General features: G+C 46.7%; 1 protein-coding gene across 1 annotated transcript in view; it reads right to left on the bottom strand.

Moving 5' to 3' along the window:
* The window catches only part of COL23A1 (collagen type XXIII alpha 1 chain), a 395,547-nt gene that overhangs the window by 107,209 nt on the left and 266,966 nt on the right, over positions 1-21,372 (bottom strand). The window contains exons 12-13 of the mRNA XM_069652640.1: positions 20,402-20,446; positions 7,960-8,037 (exon numbers count right to left, since the gene is read on the bottom strand). Of these exons, the coding sequence (XP_069508741.1) occupies positions 7,960-8,037; positions 20,402-20,446 (123 nt within the window). The remainder of the gene's footprint in view (positions 1-7,959; positions 8,038-20,401; positions 20,447-21,372) is intronic.

Genomic DNA, 21,372 nt, shown 5'->3' on the forward strand with positions numbered 1-21,372 from the left:
TGATGGTGACACATGATATCCCCCTTTTCCCACAGGCCATCTAACCCCTATCCCTACCTATTTCATTTGAAACTACACCTCCCATAATTCCTCCCCACTTCACACTGGAAACAACTACTGAGCCAAGGAAGATGAGTAATGAGGCCAGGAAGATTACCTCTAATGACTTGCAATGGCTTGGTCCCTTTAATTAGATCAGGCAGAGTCAGGCACCTAATCCTAACTACACACACCTGACACTTGTTAACACTTCCCATCAGGATAAAAGGTGGCAAGCACAGGCATACTGTGAGCAAGGCTGGGTACGAGAAGGAACAGTTCTTTCGTGGCTGATGCAAACCAGGTTATCAAAGTTGGAAGGACAGGGGGCTGATCGGCACTTGCCGAAACGCGAGAGAGCCAGCGAGGATTCCATACGTTTGGAAAGCCGTAAGCGTTCCAAGACTGAAAGCGATTGAGAAAAAAAGGATACACCTTCAAAGTGCTTCAAGGTGGTTCGCTCCCCTCCTGGGTAAACGACAAAGTCGGGGAGGAGCAGAGGAGGTATTGGTAATGTCCTTGACTGCTACATGAAAGGCGTTGATGAAAGAAACCCATTAACATGACTGTCAGTTATCGAAGGCAACAAAGGCCCAGTTTGTGTTAAAGGAAAATGAAACTGTAACAAGAGTTGAAGGTTACGCGTGTGCCAATAAACGTGTAGTGGAAAAGACAATTACTGAACTGTGATGAGAATATACAAAGTAACAGAGTGGTCCTCCGAGGTGGAATCGCACATTCAAAAGCCTCTGTGAAATGTTTGACGGTGTGATAAAGCAGGAAACGAAGGCGAGAAAATAATCACAAACCTGAATGAAAGTTGATTGAGTGGAAACCTAAAGTATATGAACTTTAAATACGCAAAAAGGTCAAATTATGAACTTTGAGCACGCCGAGAAGCCAAAGTAAAGAAATTATAATTCCAAGGAAATAGAAAGTACCAAGAAGGATTGGTGTTGAGAGTTTATGAAGATTGTCAAGTTGTTTAAAGAGAGGCCGAAGTGGCCATGCAGAGGTCTATGTAAAATCCTTGCAGTTTCGAAAGTCTTAGACAGTGAAATGCAAACTAATATAAAAGTTGTATGAAATGAAATGTGGGGAAGGGAACCCCACAAAGAGAAAAAAAAGACAGGCTCGAGCTCTGCAGAGGGAAGCCTGTGCTGAACTGTGGTAAAGTAAAAGTCAAGTGTGAAAAGAAGTGCATGCTCGTGCATGGCTGAGGGAATCTTGTGCTGAACTGTGGTAAGGTCAAAGTTAAAAAAGAAAGACATGCTCAAGCCCAGCGGACGGAATCCTGTGCTGTACTGTGGTACAATAAAAGTCAAGTGTGAGAAGAAAAACAGGCTTGATCCCGGCATAGGGAAGCTTGTGCTAAACTGTGGTAAAGTCAAAGTCAACTGTTAAAGGAAAGACAGGCTCGAGCCCGGCAGAGGGAAGTCTGTGGTGAATTGTGGTAAAGTCAAAGCTAAGAGTTGAATTGTGCATTTTTGGTAAGGCGGACGAAGCCTAAAGAACTTGTTGAACTGTCAAAAGCTTGAAGCCCAAGTCCAAACTGTTGAATAGTACCAGTATGCCAAAGTGTACCAGATTGATAGAACTGTGCCAACCACCTATTCTTTTAAGAAACTCTCGAGACCTTGTGCTTCTGAACATGGGGAAAGGAGTTGTTACCCAAGCCATTCTGACATTTCTTTTAAGATATTATTTTTCCTTTTCATATCCCCTTTACACATTTGTCGATTGAGAAGGAGGGCAAGGTTCGTTTTTTTTAAGTATAGTCCCTTTTACTTTCACTAGACTGACTTGGACTTGTTTGTTATTTGTTGTAATGGTGGTCGAGATTACTATCATTATAGAGTTAGGGCCAGTTAGGAATTCTCCCAACCTTACCAAATACAAAATAAAGGTTTTTTAAACTTGCATCTGTGTATGTGTCTGCTGTTGATACCATGCCTTCCTTACACTTTGAATTTGGCCTTCTTTTAATGGAGGTTGATGTCATCTGGAAGACACTATCCCTGTATAGGAACATCCTGGATCCTCTGGCAGACTCACTGTTTGATAATATGTTCCAAGATTCCGGAAAATATAAGTCTGAGGGATTGGAGGAGTTACTGTAAAGGAACTTTGTTTGTCTGAAACCACGAGCGAGGAAGTCCTAGTCAGTAATTCGGTCTGAATTAAAATAATCTTGTGGCATTTTGACTGGTGCAGAACAAGAAAACAATGCAGAAGCACAAACCCTTTAAATCTGTATTGGTAATAGAAAAACATCTTGGAGTCCTGCCCAAATATTTGATTAAGTTCCCTGGTCCTAGTAGACGAAAAATGCTTTTGAGATGTAGACTTAATGTACTCCCTACTAAAGAAATCTTGGGGATTAGGGCGAGGGTTGCAGACCTAGAAATGCTATGTAGATGTTGTGAGCATCCTTTAGAGATTGAATCCCTGGGCCATCTTGTGATCAGATGCTCCGCAGGAGATTTGTTTTGCACGATTTTTAAAGGATTTGAATTATTTAAATCCTGAAAATTGTGGGTCATACTTTTACAAGGAAACAATGTGTCTCTAACTTTCGTGGTTTCTAGATTCTTAAGGTCTGTTTTCCCAGAAATGCTTTCTCGTACTTGGGTAATGCAAAGAGATGTTACAGTGTTATTGATTAAGTTCTATTCACTTTATTGCTATTTGTATATACATTTTCCGGATGAAGTTAATATTGCTGCTTTTAGATAGAGTGTGAAATATTGTATTTTTAAACTTTAAATCTTTGTACTGTAGAATTACTATAATAGTAATTGAATGTATTCTGTGAAAGGTTTGTATTGAGCCCTGACGCAGTAAGAATAATAATACAATTAAAAAATATATATGATTAAACCAGGAAATCACCTTTTGGAGATTTCATAAGGGAACATCTCCAATATAATCTATGCATCACACAGCTGCGAGAGACAGTATTTGGAACTCACCCTCTTGCAATCATGTGACCTTGTTCTATTGGTCATCGCCCCTATCCATAATTGGAATAATGCTCTTCACTTTATTACTCCAGCTCCCTTCTTGGATATAGTGTTCTCTCCTTTCTGAGTCAGCTGTTCCGATCATGGAGCAGTTTTTCTCCTGCAACCTTGCAGGTGTCCCCTTTCTCAGTAATCCGCTTGCCCAGCCTTTCAGGTGTTTCTACGCTAAAGGTTGACCTGATTGCCTTCTTCCTAGATTTCAGAAGCCTGTTTGCTCGCTCTGCTCAGTCTTTCCTCACTGTCTAATCACTGGGCCGATGATGTTCGATCTCATCTTTACCACCCTCTTTGCGCTTCTCAGGCTTCCTCTGCTCTACTGATCCACATTCAAGCTTACCTGCATCGTATTTAAAGCTCTCACTCCGATCCGACCACGTTACCTCATGGAGAAACATGGGCTTTCTGGTGGTTCTAGGAACACTCCTAGCAAGGCGGTGCATAGATTCGACACACCCAAATTCAGACTTGCCCTCAGTCTATTCAGCCATTCTCTGCAGCAGCTCAACTCAACCTCGCCCAATATCCATTGTGGGCGCCCAACTTTCTTTTTTCCCCAAAACATCTGAAAATTTACTTGTTTGGAATAGAGTCTATTTTTGTGAGCTAATAATTCCCCCCGTCCGCCCGAGCTATCTAAATGAATAGCCTGATAGTTTCTCCCCCAGTGTTTTATTTGTTTTCACTGTATTTTTTATCCACCAGGCTTTCCCCTTCCCCAGTTGCTGAAATGTTTGCATTGAAGTTGAATTTTGTGTTTCATACATCACTCCATTTGGGTTAGTGTGTTGTTTTACAAATAATCTGAATAATAAAGCAGAGAGGGTTTAGGTTCCTGTAGGTGGTGGATGACCACACTAGTGACTAATATTTTTTTTAACAATATAGTAACTTTTTTCTTCAAAAGGAAAATGCTGCTTGAGCTCTCCTCAATATCTGAACTGAAAGCACTGACCAGTTTGGCACCGCTGATATTCCCACACCTGAGAGGCTCAATGTTCCCACCACTTACTTGGGGTTTGCATTCAGAACCATGTATTCCAATGTTCATGTCTATGGGCATCTTTTTGTGAAGCGGGTATTTAACGAGGGTGGTGATGAAGGGAAGGTTGGCGATGGTAGTTGATGGTTAATGAGTTGGTTGGAGGTTACATTTGAGGTGTATTAGATTATGGGACGTGTGTATGTTTCCATGAGCAGTTCCATTGGTTAGGCCGGCGAGGGAAGGGGGGGGGTGCAGACAGCATGGGTCTTGGGCACACACAGCTATGCACAGTCCAGCCTGCAGCTCTTCCATTGTGACCTGCTTCCCTAGAAGTGAGGAACTGTATGCGTGCGGGTTTGGGAAACCTCTGACCTCCTGGGGGATGCTCTCCTGAAGAGCCGAGCTTGTAACACCTATTAGTACCCGGCGAGAGTCAAACAGAATGCAACACGCATTCTGATTGGCTCTCGCCGGGTCCTTACCCGGCCGAGAATCCTTTGATTCTCGGCCAGGATTCCAGCCGCCTTGTCCTCGGCGGGGGGGGGGGGGCGTGGCAGCCCCTCAGCCAATGAGGAAGCTCGAAGCGGGGCCATCCCCGCTCGGAGCCTCCCCATGGCCTTAGAGGCTACCTTTGCCCCCCCCTTCCCTCCGTCCACCTACCCAAAACCACTTACCTTCTTGCTCCTGCGTCCATGGTGGGGGACGATGGCAGCCTCCAGCAGTGTGGAGACCCGGAGCGGGGCCATGCCCGCGCCTCCACACAGCTGGATGCTTCCATCGTCCCCTACTGGGAACGCAGGTACGTTTTTTTTCCTCCCTCCCTTCCACCCTCCCAATCCCACTTACCTTCTGCTTCTTTTTTTTCGGGAGCGGACGCGCTGGGAACACAAGTGTTCCCAGCGCGTCCGCTCCCGATGGCCGCCATGGAAAGAAAACGGAGTCCGTTTTCCCTTTTTCCGGCGTCCATTTTCTTGTTTTTTTTTTTTCTGTCCCGAAACGCCGCAGCGTTTCGGGACAGAAAAAAATGCTTTTAGTGCCCCGGTCATGAATATATTGCAGGCCGGGGTACTAATAGCAATATGACCCTCGCGGCGTGGGAATTACCGACTCAGGTAATGCCCCAGGGCCTTCGTTAAAGCCCTCACTTCGCTCGGGCCTATAACTATGGGCCCTGGGGCATTACCTGAGTCGGTAATGCCCCTGCCGCTCGGGTCATATTGCTTAAGTAGTGAATAAAAGGGTACTGTGATTCTGGTCATAAAATTGACTGCTTCGGATAGCACAGCAGACCTTGGCTGGGGCATGTTTTATGCAACTTGCCCTAATATTGTAGGAGCTACTTCACTCCCTGAAATTAAGAGGTTGCAGCAGTCCAGAGTTTGAGGAATGTTGAAATGTCTGCCAAGGTTTTGGATAATCCTGACAGAAAAACACTGCTGTAAATAGTGCAGTGCAATGTACTAATGTAATGTAATGTACCCTTCACATACCCCCTCCTCTACCATCCCCCCATGCCCCCTTGTAAATAGTTCTACTTATTGTTCTAATGACCTGTTCATGTTTGTTATGCTTCTATCACTTTTGTACCTGTTGTTATATTGTAAAACGCTTTGGCTTAAAGCGCAATATAAATTCAATAAACAGAAACATAAACATACTAATGAGTACATTAAGAGGCACCCCTTCATGTAATGAACATTACAATTGGTTTCAATCAATGCAGCATATTTGCAATCAAATAATGTGAAATTTTGTACCCTAGGGTTGCAACATGGTGATGGGATATTTTCAATAAATAGGAAGCAGGAGCAATGAAGCGGAATTCAGGAGGCTGACACCCCTCCCCCAACCCCCCGAAGGAAGAGAGACTCTGAGAGAAGAGGAACAAAGTGGATGGGTCGCATGGAACATTTGTGGGACGAAGAATAGTGGATAGCAAGAAAGCAAGATCATTCCGAGAGCCTGGGGAGTGAGGTCAACAGAGCAAGAACCGAGTGGAACCTGAAAACAGTAACCAGAAATGAACCTGAAACAGAGATGAACCCGGGCTAGCAAACACCGTAGTGTGCAGTCGGGACACTTCTGTGAAGTCACACAAAGGGAGGATTTAGAGAATGGAAAGATGAGAAAGCAACGTCTAGTGAAGGAAAACAAGTACGGGAGGACTAATCAGCAGGTAAAGAAAAGGACCCTCCCTGGAGTTTTCACTGTCATGGTACTCAATGAAACATGAGGGAAGAGCCACACCTGGTGCTGTGAAGGCAGACAGACACAGACAACAGGTTCAAGTTTGTTTCACAAAGTTGTATTAACTCAAAAAGGCAGGATGGAGTAATACTTAACTTGTCCTTTTCTAAGGTGGGATTTCCATACCTAAAGAAAACGAGGATAGTCTGCATCAGGAAGTCCAAAACAAACATGTTTGTGTCCAAAACCTATGCTTACCCTTACAACTAACTGCATACAATGTGTAGGGATGTCAGCAACAAAATTGAATAGTGTTCAAAATAAAGTTCGGAGCTTCTTCTAGCTCTTGGCTTGTGATCGGCTTCCCCTTCCCTAAGTTCAAAATAGTTCATAAAGCACAGGGGTTCCCTTCGCCAAGAGTTCAAAGCCTCCAGCTTTCAAAACAACACTTGACTTCAAAATCCTGCCTCCATGATTATTCCAAAAAGGACTAGACCGCTCACCACTGAAGCGGTAGTCCTGCTTTACTCTTGTTGTCTTCCTCCTCTTCTCAGTACCTATCTGGGATCGGTATGTGTCTGCAGTAACAAAATGAGGATGAGTTTCTCTAGTTGTCCTCTTCTTTGTCCCAGTAGCATACTGGTGTATTTTGGGGAATGCTTCAGGGCAAGAACAGGGAAAGGGCTGACAAAAGCCTATAAAGGCGTGAGGGAGAGCGTTAGTTATGAAAGGAAAATGGGGGATACCATGTCTCACCTAAGGACGTCCTCTCCCCACTTCCCAAGTCTCCTCCACCCAGGTGATCCACCCTCACATATTCACACGTAGGGTCAGGATCCAAAAGCGATGGCCTTTTCCTGGCCACCGGAGAAGAGGATACCGGGGAAAAAGAAGTGAGGACACCCTCAGGTTCCTCACATTGCATAGCCACGTGACGAGTAGTGCAAGCATCCCATCTGGTTGCTTGAGTTCTCGCTGCCTGATGAGCACACACTCAGCCTGAGCGCTCCTCACCGTTGTTGTACCAGCTCCTCCGACGTTGCCCTGAGCTGGCGTAACATAGGTGATGTATTTACAGAGGAGACTATGCAGAGGGTACCTTTCAGTAAGGACACTGCCTACAAAACTATTCCTTAACAAGAATGACTTTGCCACCCTCCTTTTTCTACCAGCAGGCAGCATGTACCCAACACTTACTCTGCAGGCAGCCCACGTTCCATCCCGGGTTCTTGCAGGCATGCTGAATGGCTTTGAAAGACTCGTGCTTCTTTTAACTCTGTTCTCTCATCCATTCCCCTCATTGTGCTATTGTGCAAGAAAGCCGGCCAAACGGGCGTAATATTCGGAATCAGTAATATCAGAATCAATACACCCATAGGAAGATACGCTAATAGTTAGTTCTTCTCCGGTAAGTCAAGGTGAGCTCAAACATACTTGTAGACCGTTCTGAGTTGGCACCGGTTATTTTTCCCTGATCATTCCCAGTAGAGGAGCTCTAATGGTTGCAAACAGCTTTTGGCAGAATTGGCTTGATTAGGGCCTAGAGTGGATCCAGTATTGATTCTAGAACATGGAGGAAGGCAAGGTCACTTGACAATGAAGTACCCTTCAATGTTTTAATTCGTTGATTGTTCCCACGTATTCTTGTTCGTGCTACCAACTTTTGGAATTCTGCTGCATGTTTTCCTATGTTCAGTACCCCACCTTTTGTTAGGTCATAACATTTACCTTCAGTGCGTCCAGAATCCTGCCATCATAGTCAATTACAACGGTGTCCCCTTGTTCACCTTTCTCGCCAGGTGGGCCCTGGAGATAAAAGAATAGGTTTTCATTTGAAACAAGTTCGCAATTCTCATCGTAAGAAGGTAAAGAGGAAGATGTGGAAACGAATAATGAGTTTGGTTTTCTATAACCAGCTCTTCCAGAGGCAGCGCAGGGCACATCAGCAAAGGTAAGTTGCTAAATACAGAGATTGATAAGATGTAGATGATGTAGAAAACTGCAAGTGAGCTGAGAAGACAGCATTGAAGTGTGGAAAATGAAAGTCCATCAAAGAGAAGAAAACAGTGGCAAGTAACAGAAGGGATTCAAAAAAGCTAGATTGAAGAAAAAGACAAACCCAGAAAGCTGGGTGGAGAAGCAAAGGAGAAGACGTGGCAGAAGGAAATCCGAGAGAAGGGCATGAAAGAGAGGGACATCAAGTGAAAATGAACGTAAACACTGAACACGTGACTGGAAATGAGTCAGGAGTAAATTGAGTGGAAAGCTGAAAAAGACACTCAGCGTTCCACCAGAAAATACATGAGAACACAACCGGCAGAGATTTACTGCCACAGGACTCTGAAGGACAGTTGTAAGCAACCACCAAGGTACAGTACAGAAATTGTATTAGAAAGAAGAACGGCGTTGCAAAATAGGTATTGCTGATCCTTGACCGTGGATTGCATAGTATATATACACCATATACTTCTACTTAAGAGGAAGGGGTAAGCCATCACAGTGGGGCAGATAAGGCTACCAGACAGTGCCAGGCGTATCATTGACTAAAAGATTATTCAACTCCATCCTGTAGGCATGATCAATAGAGAAATATACCTGCAGAAGCAATTATATAAATAACACAATCCTGTTGTACCCCCGATTCAACCCTCCTCCTTCTCACAATCTTTACTCACATGGGATTGACCCACCCCCTGGAGACAGACACCCCGTTGCCTTTAATTAAGAAACAAATGTTCTTGGCTCCTACCGATCTCCAGAGCCAAGCTCCCAGAAAGCACTTCCTCTTGTATCCCTTCAGAGGCAGGAATCTTGAAGGTTTTGCAACCTTCGAGTAGGTATTACTGATTGTTGTGTACTCTTTTTAGGTTACTCTACGATGAAATACATCTAACAATACACCCATAGTGGTTGAGTACTCACCAGACCTCTGCTCTCATCCATAGCATGGGCCAACGCCCTCCCACCCCCTCCCATTTCGGTCGCAGAGTTCTTCTTGCACCCTGCCTCTTCTCCCTGGCAACCATTGCCCCGTCAATAATGAAAGGATTCCGCCAGCGCGCCGCCATGAGATGCATGCCAAAACAAACATGGATACTGAAGTGAAGCTCTGATATCAACCAGAAGAGATGGAGGTACTGCAATGGTAAAGGGGGACTTGTGGGGAGAAGTGCAATGGGTGGCCTCGGAGACTAACGCACATGAGTCTTGGCAGTGAGCAAATAAAGGCATAAAAGCAGATACATATACTGACAGTGTCCTCTTCTGTTGGATGTGGCCACATGAGGCAGTGTTCTGAAAAGTTCTCATTGAGGGGAGAAACCACAATGCGGAGAGGAGATATGGCAGTTCCTCTGGCTCCCACTCTCCAGCCGATGGACGGATTGAACTGGAGTCATCAGAAAGTTCTCAAGGGCCTCTCCCGTGGCTGTTCCAGTATCAGACCCCAAACTAGCAAAACCTACAACTACTGCTTTAACAGTGGCCATTTTAGTGGAACAACTGGGCATTAATTGCAGATGGACAAATCTTGTTTACAGAAGGTTATTCCCGCTGATTCCTACAACTACCATGCAACCACCCCCCCCTGACCTCTTACTGTCGATGGCACCAATCTTTATTTAAGTTCTAGTAGAAAGGGAGTAACAGATAGAATAGGACACAGCAAGGCGGCACCTCATGGAGGCTAACCTGGGGTCAGTAGATGCCTCTGCGTCTATGATTTCTCCATCGCGGGCAACAGGGGACGCGCGCATCAGGCACCAACTGATCATCTCGGCAAGTATCCCACTTCTACAGATGACAAAGAGCATTCTTCATGAAGCATGAGGAGACCCTTAAAGGATGACCATGCCCAGTGAGTGGCCCAATGGGTATTCCTTACATGGATTTGAGGGAGCGTTCCCGATACCATCCTGCCTTGCTTTACTGGATGCCGACGAGGTTCTTCTGAAGAGGCTGTATCTGTGGATCACACAGACCAGAAGGCAGGGATGGAATTAAAATGGTCACGCGCGATTGGGACCTCCGTGGTGCTTGCTGGTGAATCTACAGATGATACCTCAGTCTCTACTCAAGGACATACACAAACTGATGGCCCCTCAAGAGGGACACCCGTAGTTAATTGAAAAGCAGATGGCGTTCTCTTCAAATCGTATCTCTGACGTATTGTGGGCAATCACCTTAGTGTGTGTGTCCGAGTTGTCTGCAAGAAGGCATTTTTGTCTCTGTTCATGGAAGGGGGAAGCCGCACTGAAAACAATCCTGTTCCAATTTTGCTTACAAACCCTTAGGACTATAAAATGACATCGATAATAAAGCTTGGGGCAGGAGATCGCAAATGATTCCGTCCAGCCAAGCCCAAAACCCTGCTGCTATAAAGAGCAGATGACGTGTTCAGTCCAGTAGGGAGCTCTGGGACTACCTGAAGTGGGTCCGTAGGGAGTAGAATTTGACCCTGAGGTGGCAGCCTCTCAGGAAAGGTCAGCGATGCCATTAAGATTCAGTCACAGCCCCTCAACTACATTGAGATGTCTCCCTCTCACAGGAACTATCCAGCAGGAGGTCACTCACAACATTGTCTCTCTCAGACGGTTGGATGCTGGATCCGGGGTACAATGGTTACTCAAGTTCACTGCTCCACCCGAACAATCAGGGAGTGTCCCTACTGCATGGCTACTGCACCAGGAAAAGCAGGTCAGAATATAGTCTAGATTTTCTTGGCAACAGGGCCATTAATCCAGTGTCTGGATGGAGTGGCAAATGGGTATGTTCTCCATAATATTTCTGGTGCCCAAACCACCAGGGTCCTTTCTTCCAGTGGTTGACTTGAAGACCACCACCAGTTTGGCCAAAAGCGTGCCATTAAGGAAGGAGAGCCTCCAGTCCATCATGCTGATGATGTCATTAGCGCAGTTCATGAACATAGACTGACGGGATGCATACGTTCCGACTCAAACTGCACATCAGAGGTTTTTGTTTTCTGACCAAGGGGCTAACTCCAGTTGTAGGTACTGCGGTTTGGGTTAAAGTCACTACTGAGGGTGTTTTCAAAGGTCACAGACCAACTCAATGGGAGAGGAATTGGTATACAGTCTTGCCTGGATGGCGGGCCAATCCATGCACCCTCACTGACTTGAACACAAATACATACTGGGATAGTCTTGATGAGCTTTGGGAGCACAATCAACATCTAAAAGTCCCTCCTAGAACCTTTGCAATTCCTGGTGTCCATTAATAGCTTTTTTAATGCACATCAAGTCCAGGGGCCTCATTACGAGGCTTGCACTCCCGTAATGAAGGGTGCTGGTATGGGACCAACACCGATCATTATGGGATGCGCAATTACGAGGTTCCCTTTGCGGGACCCGGTAAGGACGCCTGGTAAAACCAGGCGCCCTTAGCGGGTCCCGCAAGTGGAACAGGGAGCTAATAATGGGACGTTATTAACGTGCCCGGTATTAGCTCCCTCCCCATTACCATTGAGCCCTGTCGGGGCTCGAATGGGAATGGGGATGGGTTCCTTCAAGGAGGAATTAACGGCTCCTCCAAAGTCGTAATGACCCGGTTATTCCTCACTGAAGGAACCCGGTATGGAGGCAGCCATGCCCTTATTAAGGGCATGGCTGCCTCCATACTCGTAATGAGGCCCCAAGTGTTGTTGCCTCTGCCACATACACTACAATTACACAGAGGATTGACCACAGTCTTGACCAAATATTCTGCAGCTGTCGTAGAATGCCTCAGACAATGGGGGACATAGTAGCCTGCATAGGCGTGTTGTTCTCTAAGCCAGAGCTAGCACCCCCTTTCCTGTTAGAGCAAGACTGGATTCTCCCACCATGTACTCACGGGCAGCAGGGTTCCATGTAGCAGGTTAGAGAGGGAGAACCTGCAAGCAGTAGGAGCAGTGGACACGCAATCCGTTTGGGTTCAAGTCCCAATCCTAAATAAAGATGGCAGACAAGTCTCTGATGGGCTCTGGGGGTCGCCTTATCACATTAGCTCACCGGTGGTCAGCCAATCCCTGATAGGGAACAATTATCAAGCCCATCTGCACACAGTTGGAGTGAACCTTGCCCATAGGGAGGGAACAATGCCCTCTATAAATGTGGTGACTCAGACAGGCAGTGTGGGAGTTTGGAGAAGGAGTTAGAAGGTGGAGTTTTGGAGATATATTGTATTTTAATTGAATTGTTTCAAGTGCGGACCTAGCTCATGAGGCGTGGAACGCTGTACAGGATGTGGGTGGCCAGCATTTGGGCTGGTGTCTTTTTAGGTAGTGCAGTACTGTGAGTTGGGGTCTGTGCATCAGTCTGTGCATCTGTTAGGATTAGTCCTTGTCAGGTTTTGCTGGACAATTGGAGAATTGTGGGCACATTCTGAGCCATTACAGTGATGGAGTTCCAGAAGGTGGGTGCTTGACAAGAGAAGGATTGTTTGCAGGTCCTCTCTTTGCAGACGTGCTGCGGCTTGAGCCTGTTGGTTGATCTTCTGCGAGAGGAACGTGTGCCACCAGATAAGTGGCTCTTACCAGTCAGGTATGCTGGTGTGCTACTCGTGACTGCTTTGTAGACGATAGTGCAGTCTTGAACAATAACCTGGTCTCGAGAGAAAGCCAGTGTAGTTTGCAATGGACGGGGTGATTTGGTAAAATTTCCATGCACCAGTAATAAGATGTTCTGCAATGTGGTGGACTGCTTTTAGGGGATTCAAGTGAGTGACTTGTATACATTCCAGGAGGGGATTTCCACCATCATTATACAAGACCAGATGGTGGGGATGACAACGGTTCAAAGGTCCTGCAGGAGGATGAAGGGTTTGATTTTGCAAAGGGTAGATACTTGAAGCCAGGCTGTTTGGGCCTTCTTGGCTTTGTTTTTTCTGGAAGGTGAGGCTGCTTGTCAACGGTGGAGCCTAAGGATTTTGCTGAATCCCACAGTTGCAAATCAAATCCTTCTAGGCACATATCATTGAGCCATTGGACGAGTTATGGTTTAGCGGGGGGAACGATGAGAATTAATTCAGTCTCCAAAGGGTTAAAGCTTGAGGTAGGCAATTGACACCCAAGACTTGATGATGGCTACGTAAAGGCGGGGAAGAGTGATGTCATGTGGGCTATTTAGTCTCATGTACAACTGAATAACACCCATGTATTTGTGGATGGCTATGTTGGGATCTTTGAGGAGTGTTTCGAGAGGTTCCATGTAAAGGTTAAAGAGGATCAGTGGAAGGATGCAGCCTTGGGGGACTTTTCATGAAACTGGGAGTTGGTTAGAATGCAATGTGTTCATATGGACGGCCTGGTGTCCGCCCGAGGAGTAGAAGGTAAACCAATTCCGGATAGTGCCATTGAATTCCATCCCGTCAGTGAAAGGTCAAGGAGGAGGAGGAGGAGGCATGAGTCACCCATAACCATAATTTGGAGGGCACCGCCCACCATTTGGATGGTGCTGTTTTGATGCTACACTTGGTGCCAAACCCGACTGATAGTCATGTAAGAGGTGTCGTCGTTGATTTCTGCTGAGTACTTGTCTATCAACTACTTTTTCCAATATTTTGCTGATAATCAGGAGGTTCGTAATGCGCCAGTAGTTGGCCAGTCCGTCTTCGTCTAGGCTCAGTAGTTCCAAAGGAGGTTGTATGAGACCAGTCTTGAGGGTGTCAAGGACTGACCCTTCATGAGGGAGGCATTTAGTGATGCTGAGGAATGCATTGAGTGCTGGGCTCTTCACTTGTTAAATGATTAAGGCCTGGATGATATTGTCATTGTGATTGGGGGAGACAGGTGTTTTTAGAAGATCCGGCAGAGGGAGAGGAGATAATTCAGTGCAGAGGGGCAGTGTGCATGCTGGGGTGCAGAGGGGCAGTGTGCATGCTGGGGTGCAGAGGGGCAGTGTGCATGCTAGGGTGCAGGGGGGCAGTGTGCATGCTGCGGGAGGCTGATTCGATGATTTGTCTGCTTTTGTTTTTTTCCCAGTGGAAAATGTTGTTCAGTCCAACACACTTTTCTTAAGTTGCTGGCGAATCGGATTGAATGAAGGTTTGGCACAATGCTTTCCTACTTTGCAAAAGCCTTTGTTTCTGTTAGAGGTTACCAAGATGGTGGTGGAGTAGTAAGCAGCGTTGGCTGCTAAATACTCATTTGATGAAGAAGGGAGTGTGAGGTGGAGGCAGGTGGAGGTTGGATAAGGATGTTGGGAGGAAGGAGTTGGCAAAGGGGACTATCAGGAGGCTGTAGGAGGAAGGTATCACAAGGAAGGAGGAAGAGAAGGCAAACCGCAGATGGAGTGGAAGTGGGAGAGGAAGGAGGAAGAGAAGGCAAACCGCAGATGGAGTGGAAGTGGGAGAGGAAGGAGGAAGAGAAGGCAAACCGCAGATGGAGTGGAAGTGGGAGAGGAAGGAGGAAGAGAAGGCAAACCGCAGATGGAGTGGAAGTGGGAGAGGAAGGAGGAAGAGAAGGCAAACCGCAGATGGAGTGGAAGTGGGAGAGGAAGGAGGAAGAGAAGGCAAACCGCAGATGGAGTGGAAGTGGGAGAGGAAGGAGGAAGAGAAGGCAAACCGCAGATGGAGTGGAAGTGGGAGAGGAAGGAGGAAGAGAAGGCAAACCGCAGATGGAGTGGAAGTGGGAGAGGAAGGAGGAAGAGAAGGCAAACCGCAGATGGAGTGGAAGTGGGAGAGGAAGGAGGAAGAGAAGGCAAACCGCAGATGGAGTGGAAGTGTGAGAGGAACGAGGAAGAGAAGGCAAACCGCAGATGGAGTGGAAGTGGGAGAGGAAGGAGGAAGAGAAGAATAACATCAGATGTAGGTGGGAGGATGGTGTCAGGAGAAAGGAGGAGAAGACAAACCTCAGGATGAGGTGGCAGGAAGCAGTCGGATGGAGGGAGGAAGAAAAAGCAAACAACAGGTCAAGGTGAGTACAAGTGCCCACAGGGAATGAACAGCAGGTGGAGATTGGAGGAGAAAGTTGTGGGGGGGGGAGAAAGTGAACATTCAGAGCAGATGGGAGGAGAGGAACAGAAGGTGAACAGCAGGTGGAGGCTTGGAGAAGTTGAGACATTGGAAAGGCGAGTAGCGTAAGCAAGGGGAAACATCTGATATTGAAGGGGAGAGATACTGAGGCACATGAGGAATGGAGTGGAGAGGCCTTAGGAGATGGAAACACCTGAGTGGGAGGAGCCTAGAGTGGGAGGAGGAACGCGCATGTGGCGGAGCCTTTAGACTGTGTTGCTCACCCTAGATTCCCAGAGACATTTACATAACTGACCACACTGAACTCATGAGATTCGAGGGGAAGGAGGAGGAAGATCAGGTTGGGAAGAACCAACTATAGAAGCCAAGTACATTATTTCTAAGGGTGAACTCCAGTTTCATTTCTGAACTTTGAAAAAGTACTTGTCAGATAAAGGTTTGGTGTCCAATCTCTCCTTGATCCCTTGGTCACTGCATTTGGATTACATGGATATTTTGTTTCTAGTATCGTCACTGGGTTATGCTATTTCAGCATTTTTAATTTTATTTTATTTGTTAATAAATCTACACTTTCATGGACTGATTATCCCATTGAAGTTCTTGCTACAAGACTGCTGGCCTACATATACAGTGAATGTCATGATTCCCTCCCTTCCCTCGCATTCCTGCTCCTTGGCGCCTGATGTGGGGTTTCTTTATTTATTTTATTGTATTGGTTATTTGTAAGGCGCTGATACAACAAATGGTGTTCCAAGGCACCACAAGACTAAAAAGGAGTGGGACAGGGGAGAAAGATGCAATAACGGCCCTACCAGGCCTTGTGGCATTTGGATCATGCAAGTTCAGAACAAGAAGAGCGAGAGAGAGGGGGTGGAGAGAAGTGGTAAGGTGGGAAAGGAGGGAAGAGGCACAATACAAGTGCTAAGGGGGGGCCAGAGGGCAAGTGCCAGGGAATGCAGAGATGAGGGTAAACATTATAAGGGCAGGGAAGGGGGTGTGGACTGGAAAGGGGGGCAGGAGCCTTGCAGTACTCAGAAGGAGTCAGACAACCAGTCACTGAGGCAGAACAAAGGTGTTAGCAGGAGAGGGGGAGAGTGAAGGAGGAGGACCCCTATTGGGCTTTCCTCTGAAGCTTACGATACTGTGCTGTAGAGATTTTGAAGCTCGAAATTCATGTTTTCCATTACACTTCCCCTCTGGATACATTGCAGGTTTTTGGCAGCCACTATGCTGCTTTAACCAAAAGACTTTGCTTCCCAGAATGCGTGGCCGACTACTTCATCCCTACCCTTGCAGGACAAGGTGGAGGAAGGTGAGCACCTGTGACTGGCAGGTGCGAGCAAACAGAACACCCAAGGGATTTGAAAGTTAGCCAGCTTTAGACTCAAGCAAACTGAGGCTTTCATTGTTGCAATGTTCATGTTTGTGACTAGTCCCTTGTTCCTGGTTCACATGCTCAGTTTCTAGTTCCTTATTTCTTGTTCTGGGTAACAAATTGAATGTGATTATTAGTATGTTGTGCTTCCTGGATTCCCTTTGTCTTCCTCTATTTTGCAGTCATCACTTTCCAGTGCTTTGCTTTTCCTGTGCACCCCAGTTTGTCTGTACTTTATTCCTTTGACCTTGCCCTGTTCTGCAGAGTAGCCTGGATCCTTTAGACACTCCAGAGCCTCACACATTTCCTATTTTGGATCTTTTTTCTCTCCTTGCCTGGGTGGAGAGGGGGGGAGGTTTGGCACTTGTAATTTCATGTTCCCTGCTCCTGTTCCTTGACCTTCTCTTGGCGTCTTTCCTGGTTTTTCCTTGCACTTCTCTCTTTGTTCCTTATTGATTGTTGGGTGTGGTGTGCTGTTTTATCCAGCTCCTGTGTGAATGCCTATGTTTTCCTCACTATCCTGTAAGCACTATTCATCCTTGTCCCTTGTCAGGTGTCTTATGTATTAAGTTATCCTCCCTTTGTTGTTACAGCCTTTCGGAGTCCCTGTTTGATCAGCGGGGTTCTGGGGCTTTGCTGACATTCCAGGCAGTGTTTTTTGTCGTGAGTATTGTCTTTCAGTTACCTTATACAATACCATCAAGGGTGTTCGCTCATAGAACCTGTCTTTGCTTGTCCTCTATGTGGGCTTAGCGCTGACAGTGCCTGTAACAGCAACTGTGGGTGAGGAGCTTGCAGACATTCATTGTAATCATAAGGAGTTTCTAAGTACTCACCCCGCATCCCTTTTCATATATTTGTATCACATTCCACTTGCACAGCCTCGGGTTAGCTTGCATATTTCTTGGTTCCTGCGTGCATGTTGTTTGATACATATTGCTCACTGTGTGATCTTGTGCACATTTCCTTGGCCATATCCGCTGCCCTATGTCTTCCCATGGCGGCAAACTGGCATTTTTAATGTGGCCTTGATTGCTGCAAGGCAAGCCTTTTTGTACTACGAGCCTATGGTCACTTTGTGACAAAGGACACTACTTTCAACAGAGTGAAAGAACAGCTTTCATCGGGATGTGGATATGATTGTTTATTTATATAGCGCCTATACACAATGTGTTTCAAAGCGTTTCAAGGCAAGGGAGGGAACAAGGGAAAATACAAAGACATTCTTACAGGCCATAAACAGTAAGGATGTGAAATTAACTATCGCACTCGGCCTGACGACATTTCAGATAGTGCAAGAGCTAAGACATAGATAAGGAAGGGATGGGGAGAGTGGGAAGGAAATGGAAACAGACAGGCGACTACAGTACTAGGCCTGACAACATTTCTGGTAGAGCCGGAGAAAAACAAAAGGTGAGGGAGAGGGGTGCAGAAAGGGAGGTGAGGAACAAAACAAGCGACTATCATACTAGGCCTAACGACATATCATATAGTGCTGGAGGGAGATCTGGGGGGGAAACGAGTAAGGAGAGGTGGGAGGAGACAGACGAGGTTGCTATCATACTTAGTCCTGGGACAATTCTGATAGAGTAAGTGCATAGAAGAAAGTAAGGGAAGGAGGGGAGGAGATAGGAAAAGGGAGAAAGGGAGAGGAGGAGAGAACAGAGAGTAAGCCTCGGGACAGCAAAAGATGACTGCCAGGAGCAGGAGAAGGGTCCTGCTTTGAGCTAGATCAGAGCGCCACTAACATGTTTTGAATGCAATTATGAGCAACTTAGAGAGGCATACTACCCAATAAGGAAATTAGAACAGGTGAGTGCATTTGAAAGGTCGGTGGGGCTTTGCAAGAGTCTAATCCAGCCCTCGCAAAAGAATTGTTCCGATTTCCCAATAATAGTGTAAGTCTTTGCTGCTCGTACATTATTTTTTAGCAGTAGAGTACTTTCGACAGAATGAGCATGTCACATTAAGGCGGCTCTCAGCATATGTTTGAGCAGGACGTAAGCTAATGTTTTGGCGGGCTCAGAACACATCTCCGAGCAGAATCAGAGAGAACATTGCAGGTTTGAGCCGCTCGGAGTACACCTTTGCAGGGACTCAATGGCAGCTTTCAGCGAGCACTGGCTGAATACCGCTTTAAGCAAATTTTTCAGCATCCTTGAGTACAGCTGAAGCAAGTTCAGATTACGGTTTTGTGCAGGTTCAGACTACCGCTTTCAGCCACTCAGAGTAAACATATGAGCAGGCTTAATGTAGTGTTGAGCAGTCTCGGATCCAGGAGCACCCAGGAGATGCCAGAGCCCAACTCCCATGGAAAGTATAGGGACTCTTATGCAGATGGCCTTTCCCGGTACGCAGATGGCCTTTCCTGGCGGGGTGGTGGGGGGCTTGGCCCCGGAGCACCCGCGTACTCGGCGCCCCTGCTCAGAACACAGTGCTCTCAGAGGGCACCTTGGTGGGAGCGCAGAGTGCAGCTTTAAGCAGGCTTGGTTACATTGCCAGGGAGGTCCCTGTTCCTCGTTGGATTCAAGTGTGCGTGTTGTTAAGGCTCCAGTGAGCCCGCTCCCGGAGCAGCATGCGCGCGCCTAGCCTCCCCAGCGGGCCTGCTTATTTAGACTCAAAGCTGGCGGTGAGAAGAGGGGCAGGTTTTTACTGGTGCCACAATCACAGTAGTTGTTGAGTGTTGGTGTAGCTGGGGGTGAGCTGCAATCATTTTGCTATGGGCTTTACGATAACCAGGCCCTTGATGGGTAGAGGCTGGGGGAAGCGGTCTTCCTAACCTTGCCCATGGTTGTCATTTCCTCCACTGTGGCTTCCGTATCAGCTGTCAAGATCCCCATTTTTGGTAGGCCAGCAATACAGAGCAGCCTGACTCCACAAGACAAAGCGGTGCCATTCAAAGCATAAGGCACTGCCCCAGCACTTATTTACGAACGACCTGAAAAAGAAATGTGAAAAGCCAAAAAGTACATGGGAACGCGGCAGCCATCTTTACCTTCTGTTGACTTCAAAAGAGAAATCGGAAAAAAGGGTGTTTCTTAGTGTGCAACACCAGCTTACAGATCTGCAAACGTGATTCAGTTTAGTATTTTTAAAAATCTAATACTATCATGAAAATACCCTTCATATAAGTAGTTATCATTTATTTTATTTTCAATATGGAAAATTGTTCGATCAATTTACGGCCTCCTGCTTATTGACCATTTTATAAAGTTAAAGCCTACAATAGCAAACCGTTGTTGATTGTATGGAGGGTGCTAGCTTTCCAAAATGGCTGCCACTTTAATGAGATTGCTGTAGGGTGCGGTTGTCGCAAATGAGGTGTTCGACCAGGGGGTAGAAGCATTTTGGCATTTATAGCCATCAGAATAGGAGACGGCAGCTTGCACGACTCTGGCAAGGTTCACACTGTGTATTACTCCAGGCAGCCCCTGTAGCTCCACCCCGCCTCACCCACGCAAGCTCCTGTATTCCCCACCACACCACTTAGCTTACTCCCCCTGGCTACAACAGCCACACCCCCTAGGGTTAGCAGAGGGCTTTGCAGCAGGGCAGTACACCCAGCCCCCTTTAGATACATGAACACAGGAAGGAATACCCCAGTCCTCTTCTTTCCGAAAGTCGCGCGAGAATCGACGCGCAGTTTTGCAATCTGTGCAGAGGAGGCACATTTTGTTGTGCTAGGCCCGTCTATGCATTACATGGCTTTTCCATACGTTCCTCTGTCAGGATTAATTGAGGACAAGATATTTCAGCTGTTAGTGTCAGACTCAGAGAGGTTAAAGACAGCCGAAAAGAGGAGAAAACAGCGTAAATTCTACTTACTCTTGAGCCCAACGCGCCTTCTTCTCCCTTCTCCCCAGATTCACCCTAAAAAAACAGCATTTCATCAGCCACACATTACAGTTACTGGAACAAAAGATTCATTTTGATCAATAAAGCAAATAAAACAATGACAAACTACAAAGAACACATTTCGTCTGATGTTCTGCGATGGACCATAGACATTGAATGCTTATCAATATGCAGTGCTCTTAGGGGAGAGAATTCAGAAATGCAGTCAATTGATAATGCGAAATTTAAGGCAATCCTCTCTTTACAGCTTTAGGGAACCCTGTGTGACCTAGCATTCTGCAAAGTAAGCCAACAGGAAGCATGCAGTCCAGAAATATACAGAGAAGGCTAATGGCGCAAGCTCCGCCCGCTCTGAACCGCGTGGCTTCTCACCGGCGTCTGTACGTTTGCCCATAAGCACGTTGCACCTCGTCGACAACATGGGGCGCAGACAGGTGGAGGAGAAACTAGGGGAAGGTATGCGCAGCGCATTGCACAGAGCGTAAGAGGCGAAAAGTAGGGATCCCAGCGTGAGGCACGGAGAAGATGCACACGGTGCAAGGGGCATGCGCAGGCCCCGCAACAGGCCACATCCCGCCGGATCGTTGTGTATGTCGCGGCTGGCGGGTAGTTAATACTGCCCAATCTCTAAAGCAACAACAAACGGGGAATCCGGGCAAAGGACAACAATCCAGATCGTACCAAAGGCAAGTCAACAGACGCCTTCACAGAGCTACTTGCATTCATCCCCTGTGATCACTGAGGGTGGGCACTGCAGGTGTGCTGGGTCCCAGAGAGCTTCCACATTCCAGGAATCTTTCCATGTTCTGCCAGTCAGATATGTGTACGCTGCAATGTATTGTCAAAACTTTACACAGTTGCAGCGTCAACTATAATACTTGGGGGAAGGGGTGATTTTCTTACCTTATGAGAGGATGGTCATTTCCTTGGCATTAGAAGCC

Source organism: Ambystoma mexicanum, chromosome 3p (assembly GCF_040938575.1).
Source record: "Ambystoma mexicanum isolate Mex_15411 chromosome 3p, UKY_AmexF1_1, whole genome shotgun sequence".
Lineage (NCBI taxonomy): Eukaryota > Metazoa > Chordata > Amphibia > Caudata > Ambystomatidae > Ambystoma > Ambystoma mexicanum.